General features: G+C 49.5%; 1 protein-coding gene across 1 annotated transcript in view; it reads right to left on the reverse strand.

Moving 5' to 3' along the window:
- The window catches only part of LOC126530565 (L-lactate oxidase-like), a 72,077-nt gene that overhangs the window by 34,484 nt on the left and 25,011 nt on the right, over window positions 1-12,582 (reverse strand). The window contains exons 3-4 of the mRNA XM_050177830.3: window positions 9,278-9,429; window positions 7,508-7,769 (exon numbers count right to left, since the gene is read on the reverse strand). Of these exons, the coding sequence (XP_050033787.1) occupies window positions 7,508-7,769; window positions 9,278-9,429 (414 nt within the window). The remainder of the gene's footprint in view (window positions 1-7,507; window positions 7,770-9,277; window positions 9,430-12,582) is intronic.

The raw sequence follows: 12,582 nt of genomic DNA on the forward strand, positions 1-12,582 counted from the left end.
ACTACACTCGTCTCAACATGTATCTCAGCTCGTCCGTGCCCCGCCGTCACGTGGTCTCCCCCGTGACCTTCCTTCTTGCCCGCGACGCCGAGACTATAAGAGCAGCTGCCCCCGGACGCCAAGAGAGAGGCTCCGATTTCTTCTGTCGAGTTACGTGCTCTCCCGTCTCTCACTTCGGTCGACCTGACCGCCCGCTCTTTTGCGATGTTAGAATAAACCAGTTGTTCTGTTACCAGTCGACTCATGCTTTGCCGGGACCTTCGGATGCTTCCAGTGCCCCAGGCCGCCAGGCCAATGCTACCCTTGGGGCTTGCGACCCAGATTCTAACAGCTGGTTGCCAGCGGTGAGATCGCGACAACGGAGGCCAGCAGCGAAGAGATGCGGTTGACTGTATGCTGAGCAGCACAACGATCATCCGGGAGCAGTGCAACGAGCCCTGTGTGATGACTGGTTGCCTGCAGCGGAACGACTGCGCTGAATTCTTGGCTGCGAGGTTTGGTGAGTGCGGGACTTTCTTCTCCTGAGTTTTGCCAGGCTTTTGTTAGTGTCAGAAACAGAGCTGGTAATTGTGGTTGTCGTTGCTGCCGGGTTAGTTTGCGGCAAGACAATAGTAGGCAGTAGAGAAAGCAGCATTCAGAGCAGCCATGGATTTGAAGTCGTTGCGCAAACCGAAATTGCTGGAGCTTGCAAGAGAATTGGGTCTGGATGTCTCAGACAAACTCAGAAAACCGGAACTGCTAAGGGCTATTCTTGAGTTAGAAGCTGAGGATGACGAGCTGTCGGAATGCCTTGAGACCATTGAGGAGAGGGAGACGGCAAAAAGACAGGAGCGCGAACGTACAGAAGAAAAAGAAAAAGAAGAGCGCGACCGCCAACACGCTTTGGAAATGAAGCGTCTCGAGGTAGAGATGGAACGCGCTCGTAATGGAAGTCAGGCACACGGTGCAGGAGAACGAGTATCGTTCAAAATGACTGACCTGATGCGGCCGTTTAAGCTTGGAGAGGACATTGGTTTGTTCCTGGTTAACTTTGAGCGAACGTGCGAGAAGCAGGGGTTCTCTCGGGAAACGTGGCCACAGCGCTTGCTCACTTTGTTACCCGGGGAGGCGGCCGACGTAGTCGCTCGCTTGAAAAGAGAGGAGGCAGAGGATTTCGACCAAGTGAAATCGAGTCTGCTAAAAAAGTACAGGCTGTCCGCGGAGGCGTTCCGTCGGAAGTTTCGGGAAAATGAGAAAGGCAAAAGTGAGTCATATACAGAGTTTGCCTACAGGCTAATGTCAAACATGCAGGAGTGGCTCAAAGAAGAGAAAGCGTTTGGTGACCACGAGAAAGTTCTGCAGTGTTTCGGGCTAGAACAGTTTTATAGTCGGTTACCTGAGAACGTGCGGTACTGGGTCTTGGATAGGCCAGACGTTAGTACGGTGGCTAGAGCCGCCGAGCTAGCCGAGGAGTTTGTGACGCGTCGGGCTCGCGGAGCTAAGGACGGTCAAAAGGGTGAATTTGGCTCCAAGTTTGAGAGGCCGAAGTTCACGCCCATGAGAGCAAAGGGGGACACACGTAGTGCGGATGCGAGTGAAAGCAGTCCGACCGAACGTAAGGAGACGGCGGCAACCGAAGCCGAACGCAGAAAGCGGTTCGAGACGAGGCAAGCGCGCGTTTGTTATACGTGCCAGAAGCCGGGTCACTTTTCGGCGCAGTGTCCAGAAACAAAAACAAAAGTCGTGTTTTTGTCATTATGCAGCACTGACGAGAACATGAAGCTTCTCGAGCCTTACATGCGAGACCTCCTCGTGAACGGGAAAGAGTGCCGAGTGCTTCGCGATTCCGCAGCCACAATGGATGTAGTTCACCCCTCTTACGTAGAACCCGATATGTTCACCGGCGAGTGCGCATGGATCAAGCAAGCCGTGGAAGCTCATAGCGTGTGTCTGCCCGTAGCAAAAGTGCTTATTGAGGGACCTTTCGGAGCGCTTGAGACGGAGGCCGCAGTGTCATCTATGCTGCCCCCCCAGTACCCGTACCTATTTTCGAACAGGTCCGATCACCTCCTGCGCGAGAAGGGGCTTTTGTTTGGTGAGGCTAGCGTTCAGGCCTTAACCAGATCGAAAGTTCGGGAGCTCGCTGCAAAGGCGGTAGTTGCGGGGCCGACGTTGTCGAACAATGAAAAAGGGTCAGAGGCGCAGCAAGCTGATATTCAGAGCACGCCCGAACGGAATAAAATTGAGCCTGTAGCGTTAAAGGCACCAGATACTGGAGAGGAAATGCCCGACACGGGAAAGTTAGAAGAGCTATCTGCAGATTTGCTCATCGCGCCTACGTCAGATGGACTTAACAGGTTGCTAAAAGTCAGCCGGTCGGCTTTGATAGCCGAGCAAAAGAAGGATGGCAGCCTAGAAAACATACGCTGCATTGTCAAGGAAGGTATCGCCAAGAAAAATGCACGCTTTGTGGAAAGAGGTGGGGTCCTGTACCGGAAGTATCTAGACCGCAGAGGAGTGGAGTTCGATCAGCTGATCGTGCCTCAGTGCTACCGTCACGATCTGTTGCGCTTGTCGCATGGGGGTTCGTGGTCCGGACACCTAGGAGTTAAGAAAACTAAGGACCGTCTCTTGCAAGAGTACTATTGGCCAGGGTGTTTTCGGGACGCAGACCACTTTGTGAAGACATGCGACACCTGTCAGCGGGTGGGCAAACCAGGGGACAAATCGAGGGCGCCGTTGAAGTTGGTACCTATCATTACGGAGCCTTTCAGACGGCTCGTTATTGATACAGTGGGACCTCTGCCGGTAACAGCCACGGGGTACAGACACATTTTGACTGTGATCTGCCCAGCGACAAAGTTCCCTGAAGCAGTACCGCTTAAGGAACTCAGCTCAGTTGAGATTGTCAATGCACTACTGTCCATATTTGCGCGAGTTGGTTTTCCTACGGAAATCCAGTCAGATCAGGGCACGGTGTTTACGAGCGCTTTGACGACAGCCTTTCTCGAAAGCTGCGGGGTAAAGCTGTTACACAGCTCAGTGCACCACCCCCAGTCGAATTCCGTTGAGAAGCTCCACTCCGTCATGAAGCGCGTGTTGAGAGCATTGTGTTTTGAACATCAAACTGACTGGGAGCTGTGTCTGCCTGGGGTGATGTTTGCATTACGGACCGCGCCGCATGCGGCTACGGGGTTTTCGCCAGCTGAGCTGGTGTACGGTCGCTCGCTGCGATCTCCGCTTCGCATGCTTCGAGAATCGTGGGAAGGCAGGGGCGACGACCCAGTCGTGGTAGAGTACGTGCTTAAGCTCCTCGAACGCTTAAGAAGGGCACAGGAGTTGTCAGGTGAAGCAATGGCAAAGGCCCAGCAGAGGGCCAAGGTTTATTATGATCGGACAGCCAGGGCCCGTCGTTTTGAGGTGGGCGATGAGGTCATGATATTGCGCACGTCGCTAAAGAACAAACTCGACGTGCAGTGGGAGGGCCCAGCACGGATTGTTCAAAAACTGTCGGACGTTAACTACGTGGTCAGTCTGCCAGGAAAACGGAAAGCACAGCAAGTTTACCACTGTAATCTGCTCAAACCCTATAAGCAACGGGAAGCAGTAGTATGTATGATGGTAAACGCTCCCGAAGAGCTACCGGTCGAGCTTCCGGGACTAGGCTCAGTAACGAACAGGAAAGACACCGATCAAGTCATTAGTGACTTAATCAGTAAAGCATCGCTGTCGCCTGAGCAGAAAACCGAACTACACCAGCTCTTACAAGAGTTTCAAGGTCTGTTCTCTGAGAGGCCTGGTAGGACTTCTGTCCTTACTCATGACATAGAACTTACCTCCCCAGAGCCAGTACGATCCAAGGCGTACCGGGTGTCACCCCGCCAGAGCGATATTATGGAGGCTGAGGTAAAGAAAATGCTACAGCTCGGTGTTATTGAGGCGGGTGAGAGTGATTATACCTCCCCTTTGATATTAGTTGAGGTACCGGGCAAGGAACCTCGTCCTTGCGTCGACTACCGCAGGCTTAATTCCATCACTAAGGATCAAATTTATCCGATCCCTAACATCGAGGAGCGCCTTGAGAGAGTGAGTAGCGCTCAGTTTATTTCCACCCTAGATCTTGTCAGGGGTTATTGGCAGGTTCCACTTACAGAAGAGGCTAGTAGGTATGCGGCGTTCATTTCACCAATGGGGACATTCCGTCCTAAAGTTTTGAGTTTTGGTTTGAAGAACGCGCCATACTGCTTTTCAAGCCTCATGGATAAAGTGTTGCGGGGACAGCAAGAATTCGCTTTACCGTATCTAGACGACGTAGCGATATTCTCCGCATCCTGGCCTGAGCATATGGCCCACTTGCGGGCAGTGCTAACCCGCCTGCGCGATGCGGGCTTGACAGTCAAGGCTCCCAAGTGCCAGTTAGCACAGGCCGAGGTTGTCTACCTCGGTCACGTGATTGGACGGGGTCGTCGCCGCCCCTCTGAAATAAAGGTGGCCGCTGTGCGAGACTTCCCGCAACCGCGCACGAAGACCGATATTCGGTCGTTCTTAGGTGTCGCCGGCTACTATCAGAGGTACATCCCCAGGTACTCTGATATCGCGGCTCCCCTGACGGATGCTCTAAGAAAGACAGAGCCGCAAACAGTCGTCTGGGACGAGACAAAGGAAAGAGCTTTTAGCGCCCTAAAGAGCGCCCTAACAAGCCAGCCTGTGCTACGATCGCCCGACTACACAAAAGGGTTCGTTGTTCAGTGCGATGCTAGTGAGCGAGGCATGGGCGTTGTACTGTGCCAACGGGAAAATGGAGAAGTAGAACACCCCGTCCTGTATGCTAATCGTAAGCTGACCAGTCGTGAGCAGGCGTACAGCGCCACCGAGAAGGAGTGTGCGTGTATCGTGTGGGCCGTTCAGAAATTGTCATGCTACCTAGCCGGCTCGAGGTTTATCATTGAGACGGATCACTGCCCTCTCCAATGGCTGCAGACCATCTCTCCCAAAAATGGCCGCCTCCTGCGCTGGAGCCTCGCTTTGCAACAATATTCCTTTGAGGTGCGTTACAAAAAGGGGAGTCTCAACGGTAACGCCGATGGCTTAAGTCGAAGCCCCTAACGTGGGAATCAGCCTCAAAATTGTTTGTTACTGATGTTTTTCTTCCTGAGGCAGGATTTTTAACATATTGCTTTTGTGTAGTGTTTCAAAGTGATGTGCTTTCTAGTGCAATTTTCCAATTTGTGGACGCGTTCTGAGTGCTGCTAAACTACTGTAAGGAACTAGGCAGCAGTATAAAAGGGGAAAGAGCCTGGCAGGGCTTAGTGAGGGTTGTGCCGTGCTTGCTGACTGAGCGGTTGACTTTCGGCGTAGTTCTAACGCTTGCCGGGAACGAGAACAAAAATGTCAACTCTCCCGAAGTCACTTTGCAGTGTCCTGTGTGAACCTGAACGAGAGAACGAGGCCTTCTCTGTGCGCTGCGCTCAAGAAACGCCGAAGGACGACCGACTTCGGTTATGAGCATCATCCAGCGACATCCCTCCGGACAGCGGATGCAGTCCCCTGACCATCGGGATCTCCTTCCCCCGGCGGGGCGGTCTGTTACGTTTCGCCTACGGCGCGCGGTATAGCCGGCGCGGATGCAACGGACGCCGGAGCTTCGTTCAAAGCGGCGGACATTTTGGCCCGTTCGGAGCTCCCGCAGTCTCCCCGCCAAGCGCGTCCAGGCGTGTTTCAGTGCCACGTGTCTTCGTGTGTGCGTGTGTGTGTGTGTGCCCACGCTTGTCAAAGCGCGGCAGCCGGGGAGAGGAGCTCCCCAAGTGTGAAGCGAGGAGGTCTGTCCGGCGCCCGGCCGGCGGTTGAGTCACTACACTCGTCTCAACATGTATCTCAGCTCGTCCGTGCCCCGCCGTCACGTGGTCTCCCCCGTGACCTTCCTTCTTGCCCGCGACGCCGAGACTATAAGAGCAGCTGCCCCCGGACGCCAAGAGAGAGGCTCCGATTTCTTCTGTCGAGTTACGTGCTCTCCCGTCTCTCACTTCGGTCGACCTGACCGCCCGCTCTTTTGCGATGTTAGAATAAACCAGTTGTTCTGTTACCAGTCGACTCATGCTTTGCCGGGACCTTCGGATGCTTCCAGTGCCCCAGGCCGCCAGGCCAACGCTACCCTTGGGGCTTGCGACCCAGATTCTAACAGCGCAAAGGGAACTGACGATCGCGGCTCAATCTCGCACGTCATACGTCGAGGGTAGCGGGAAGGCAGCGCGGGAGGGAGGGAGGGAGCGGCTTCGGCTTTGCCAACAAATGCGTACTTTGACCGGCCTCGCGCGTTTTATCTTGAAATCTATCTGCAGACGGTTCACACCTCTGTGCGTGCTGTGTTCTCGCCGCTCTTGCATTGAAGCGACAGACAGCACGAAGGTCACTTCACTCGCTGCTGCTGCCGTGCTTGCTCACGTCAACGTTTTGACAATGAGTGTCCGCGCTCATCGAGTGTGATGTGTTCATGTTTGCTTGTGCGCACTGACACCATGCTTTTTAATTATATTAGCAAGCGAATGTTTCCAAGTTTATATGGCCGATAAAACTGCTATCCTTACTTCGTATAGCTGTCTACTAATTTGCTATCGCAATCAATGCTTCGATTTTCAGGCGAAACTGCAACTTTTTTTCTCTTCCTCGTTTACTTCGACACGCCCGGTCGTGAGACCATTGTTGGTCCCATTAGGGTCGAATTACAGGAAGTCGACCATCAGGCTGCGGAAATAGAGGATGGATTAAATATAAACAGGATTTTCATTTACTATTTTTTATTTTTGATCAGAAATAAACCAAATGTACATTATTGTTCTATGTAAGCTCATGATTTAGAAGTGCTTTTTTGCAGCGGATTGGTAGCTTATTGATCCAGCCAGCACAAGAAGACGTGGGTTGTCTCAACAGCCAGCTCCCCACGTACTCCTCCACTGCATCGTCGTCGTATCGTTGGCCTCCCAAGACTTCTTTGAGAGGCGCAAGGAGGCAAACGTCATAGGGCGATAAGTTATGCTATGGGGAGGGTGTTTGAGTGGTTTCCAATCTATTCCTCTTAATTTTGCATAAGTGACAGCGGCAGTGGGGTTTTGTGGTGAGAGGATCACAGTAATATGCAGCTTTGATGGAGTGACGATCGTGCGAGAAATCGTACGACAAACACCTGAAGCAATGTAACAAGACCATTCGGCTGCTCGTGTACAACAGACTCGCCTACCTAACACGCCCTCAGTCGGCAACGCGTACCATTCGGTAGAACGCATCCTGCAACAAAAGTCTCGTTTATATATGATCCACCTTTACAGAGCTTCTTTTCGAATCACAGGGTCCGTAAACTTTTGCGGCCGAGTGTACACGTACTGCCTCACGGCTGCACAGCTTCCGCATGAGCTGTTGCGGTAAAATGCCGTAGAAATCTGAGCTGTTTTTCGACGTAACGTTCTGCTAATTGAATCCCACCCTTCCGGATGACACGTATGCACCCTTGTAACGCATACTGGCGATCACTCACGTCTCTCCGAAGGCTTCTGCCACTGGGTCGGTGACCCCGGGTGCGGCCTTGCGTCCGACAAGGGGGGCGTCTAGCGTCACGACAAGCGCTGCGAAGCCGCAGCGCTGTGCGCGCAGGGCTTCCTCCAGCGTTATGGAGCGGTCCTTGCGGATATCCAGCTGCGCCCAGAGAACGGCGTCGGGGCCTGCGGCGGCTGCCATCTCTTCCAGCGAAGCGGAGTGCACCACGCTGACAGCCATCACGGTCTTTGCCTCACGAGCCGCTGTCGGTATAGAACGTAACAGTCTCGGGCCACGCACTGTCAAGGTTAAGCTGTCAGTCTAGGACGTCATGACGTCTTCGTAAGGTGTGATATCTCTGTCGTTTCTGTTATGACTGCGCGGTGCAATGCGACCATCACACGTGCAGTTGACCATGACTGCGGCGGAAATGTAACGAGTCAGCAGTAACGCGCCCGCCACAATACAAGAACAATATGTCATTAATCTCCGAACGTGCTTTTCTGAAACTGTGCAGAAGTATCAGCCTAGGTACGAGTGTTCCAGGTGAAAGCTCCACATCCTTCCTGCTTTTTCTAATCCCAGTGCTTACAGAAAAACGAAACCATCGTAACCATTTAAGCTTTGTAATATCCAATGCTAAACCGCGGAGCAAACTACACAAACATTATTTTGCGTCGCGTGAACTTCACGTATATTTATTTCCTGGAGCAGAGGCACTGTGAACGTGTGCAAGTTGAAAAAATTGAGAGTAGCAGCCCCTGTATTTGAACAACACGTGTTCATAATTGAAGCTCGCGATTCATACAAGCGCCAGTGCTCACGCATAGAAAATGCGGTAAACAACTACGCTTAGCTCACAAAAACAAACTGTATGACTTTGAGAAAGCTTCCAATATACCTTTGAGGAATAGTCATGTGATTATAGAATGGATTCTTAAGCGCCCATTAGCACAGATTATTTCTTGTCACTTAGGCGCAGAAGCTGTCTGACTCTTTCGATGCATTTCACCCATTCGATACCAACCGCTCTACCATTATCTCACTTAGAACATGACAGACCAGGTGGACGCACACCTCCGCACGGTACTAAATGTATCACTGCAGCACGATCGTACTGCTGATTGCCCCACTGGTTATTAACTACTAGAGAAACGCTGAATGTAATGTATAATGTTATCCCTATTTCTTCCCAAATGCTGTTCCAGCTTCGCTTGCCCGTCTTTCCTGGGGTGATTTTTTTTTTTTTTTTTTTGTCGGCGAGTTAGCAAAATATATCTAGGGCCGAATTTCTGCTTATCTTACTTGTCTGTCGACACATGCCCAAGTGCTTGCATCAGTTCGGTTACATGGCCAAAATGGTGTTAGCATTGGAATAAAAAGTTACGTGTAAAAACAGAAAAGTACGTTTTGATCGACATGAAAAGAGCACCATGAGAAAACCACTGCCTGATGTTTTATTACCATTACGTGAGCCACAGAATAAAATTTTAATGATGTGAAATTGGTGCATGACACTTTAGTCTGTGTTTGAAACTCGAATATTCTGACGAAGGTTTTGACCCTACAGCACCGGCCCCTGTCCTCAATGTGAAGATTTCGACACCGCTTGGTTAACAATTCCGTTGGATATATATATCAGAAATGGCCTAGTGGTTCAAGGAGCACGAACGCGCTTCTTTTTTTTTTGTATATTAGCTTATCATTTGTAATTGTGAACATTGAGTACAGGCATGCTTCTATGCGTGCTCGATGCTATTTGCCCGAGTACCTCTCACAACGGCGAGCTCGGCATCGGGATGCACGATGCAGTGGGCCGCCGTCGGAGCGATGCCGACAGGCAAGGACACAACCCTGTTCAGCAGAGTCGTCTGGGTGTTCCTCTTCGAAGAGCCCGAGAGCACTCTGGGTAGGAATCGCCACCTTCAAAGCACACAAAACGGAATGAGCAATTAGAGTTAGCCTAGAAGGAATCCCAGAACAATCATATCAGCCCGTTTCTTCGTTTTATTATCCCTTGATCCACTGTGGATAAGTTTTCGTCAATATGCGCTACCTTGACGCAGTGACAGAGACGCTGTCCTTGATGATATGCTGGAGGTGTCAGCTTGGCTGATCGCCTGGCATGTTATTGGTATGAAGCATTATTGGGATCGATCCCCGATTTTCTTCTTAATCCCGGTAGTCGGATTAACTTCGGCTACCTGAGGTCCTTTGGTGTCTACCCAAACAGTGGTACACGAATGATTCAGCATTCTACACCCATCGGAATGAGACCATTGCTACCGGCAATCTAACTAGTGATCTCGTGCTAAGTAGCAAAGCGACACAGCCAGTGAACCATCGCAACGGGTCACGGTGATGGCATACAACGGCAACGCAATGCTAAATTACTCTGTACGGTTCTTCAACCGCTGTTCGTGGTCCTCTCGTGTGGACTAGTTTTCTCCGTTCGGGCATCACGGTGCTCTCTTGGAGCCCCGCGACAGCCTATAATTCTTCTGGATTCACTGTCTGATGCTTCGCAAGTCTGTGAGTTACAAAACTTCGAGCCTCTCTGATCTACTTAATCGTATCGTTCAGTGCATGGCGAGGGCCTCGAATTTGGCAGTCATATGACACCGTGATAATATATACGAGGGTTCGTTGGCCAGTTGCCTGCTTCTAGGCTCACGTACTACGTACGTGACGCCTGCTCTTAGAGGCGCTCCACTTCGCCTCCTTGGCCGTGAGTGGGGCTATCTGATGCACTTGTGGCTTATCTTATGCCCAAACACCCAAGAAAATGGGCGAGAGGATGGCCGTCGCGATAGCTCAATCGGCGAAGCACCACGCACGTAATGCTGGCGATGTGGGTTTAGTCCGCAGCTGCAGGAACTTATCTCAGTGACAAACCAATAAATCGAGTCCATCCGATACCCTTGCACTTCTCCTTCGTTTATTTAAGGAAAACACGGGGAAGGCGGGAGATCGAAATTACTATTGCTTATCGTTTCTGCAAGGCGTCACGAAATATTTGTATACATGAAAGACCAATATCGATTGGGAACAATTTATCACCTCGGAAAGACTAAAGCCTGTCGTGCGGCAGATTCAGTCGCTTCTCATCATTCCTACTGTGGAGAGAAATAAGTTAATATGGCTAGTCTTCTAGTGCTTTTCTGATTACGGTCATCTCTAACACTACACATACGTACATATACGTATGAACTGTAGAGCATCCCATTTGTTAGTTTTTATTCGTGAATTTTAGCATCGTGGCACTTCGCTGAGCCTTACCAAGGAAACGTATAGCGGGGGCACTGCGACAGTAGCAGGAAGTTGGTGTTTAGCAAATCGAACAGCCACCCCACACTCCGCATATACACTTCAATGAATAAAGAACGTTAGCGTGGTATAGGCTCTTTGTTATAAGAGTCAAATTATTTGCCCCGTCGTATCACTCAGTGTACGGCGACCCACAGTATCACGATAATTCTTGCGTTCAGACTCCTTTCAAAGAGACGTAGGTAAATCCGCGCGTAAAATCTCGATGTAGGTTACCAAATCTCCGACGTACTGAGTTAGCATATGAACTTTGCTCTTTCTCATTGCCAAAACGTAGCTTCAGGAACATTCCAATTTAAATAAAAAAAGTGATGCGACTCAGCTACATGGATCGCGAGAACCCTTGTCATCTCATCTTCACCCGTATCTTCTTCTTCTTCTTCTTTTCTTTATTAAATAAACAAATAAGTCGAGGTACACTTCTTCAGAGCCGACAATTCTAAAATAAAAAATCAAATACACTAATCAGGAAAGAATAAAAGTAAAAGAAAGCCAGAGAAAAAGAAGAACACTTGCCACACACAAGAATGAGTTGTTCTTGTGTGTACAAAAAGAAATTCGAGAATATCTTCATATATTGCCAAGAAATGAATTTTGGGACTCAGACCTCGAATATCCTCCATGGCTGCATAAACTTCCAAAAATCAAATTGTCAGTAGACGGCATACTCAGAAAAAGAGACATGTTCATTCAAGTTGCTCAACAAGTAGCACTTTACCAGATATATATGCGGTATTCAGGTACATACACGTCTATAGATGGCTCCAGCACAGCAACCTCTTCAACTTCAGCATTCGTTATACCGCACCTCAAGAAACAAGAATCATTTAAGTTATCTCGTGTGACTTCGTCCACAACAGCTGAACTGTTCGCAATCCTCTGTGCGATAAGATTCATATTGTCACTAAGAAATGCACAAAAATGGGTCATTTTCAGCGATTCACAGGCGGCTGTAACATTACTCTGCCGCACAAAAAGCAAAAGAGTCAGTGAGTATAATATACGAAACACTTAAATACCTCACAAAGGCAAGCGAAGCGAAACATGAAATAGGATTCCAGTGGATACCAGGGCATTGTAACATTCCTGGCAACACAGCAGCCGATGAAGCAGCATGACAAGCACACCTCAAAGATGATGTGGTTCCGCTTCGAATATCAAAAAATGAATTACGCTGCATTTTAAGGACAACGTCATTCGAAATGCGTTGAAATTAGTGGCTTCACCAGAATTCTACGAGATCGGATTTATATCATAGTGATCTGTTTATCGAATTCAAATTTTCATTGTCCTTAGACAGAAATGTAGAAACTCTTATTCATCAGTTAAGGCTATAGGCACTGCCTACACAAAACATTTCTTACACAAAATTGGCCGTGTGGAAACCCCCGAATGTAATTGTGGATTTGTAGATGAAGATATATATCACCTCCTTCTAGATTTCTCACATCAAGGCACACCAAGACGCCGACTTAAATCAACCCTAATTACATCAGACCGCAGTCCTTTCAGTTTAAAGAAACTTTTGGGTCCTTGGCCAAAAACGTCTTTACAGAATAGCGCTTTAAAAGCACCAAAGACTTTTCTTTAAGACAGCGGCTTCGTTGGCGGTTATTAACACTTTTATTATTCATTTCATTTTAATGACGCTATATATATGTATATGTTTGTGGATTCTGTTATATTGACTGTTCTGTTGTGAATATATGTGACAATGCATTTACACAATGTGTGCACCACCCACTGACT

This window comes from Dermacentor andersoni, chromosome 4 (genome assembly GCF_023375885.2).
Source record: "Dermacentor andersoni chromosome 4, qqDerAnde1_hic_scaffold, whole genome shotgun sequence".
Lineage (NCBI taxonomy): Eukaryota > Metazoa > Arthropoda > Arachnida > Ixodida > Ixodidae > Dermacentor > Dermacentor andersoni.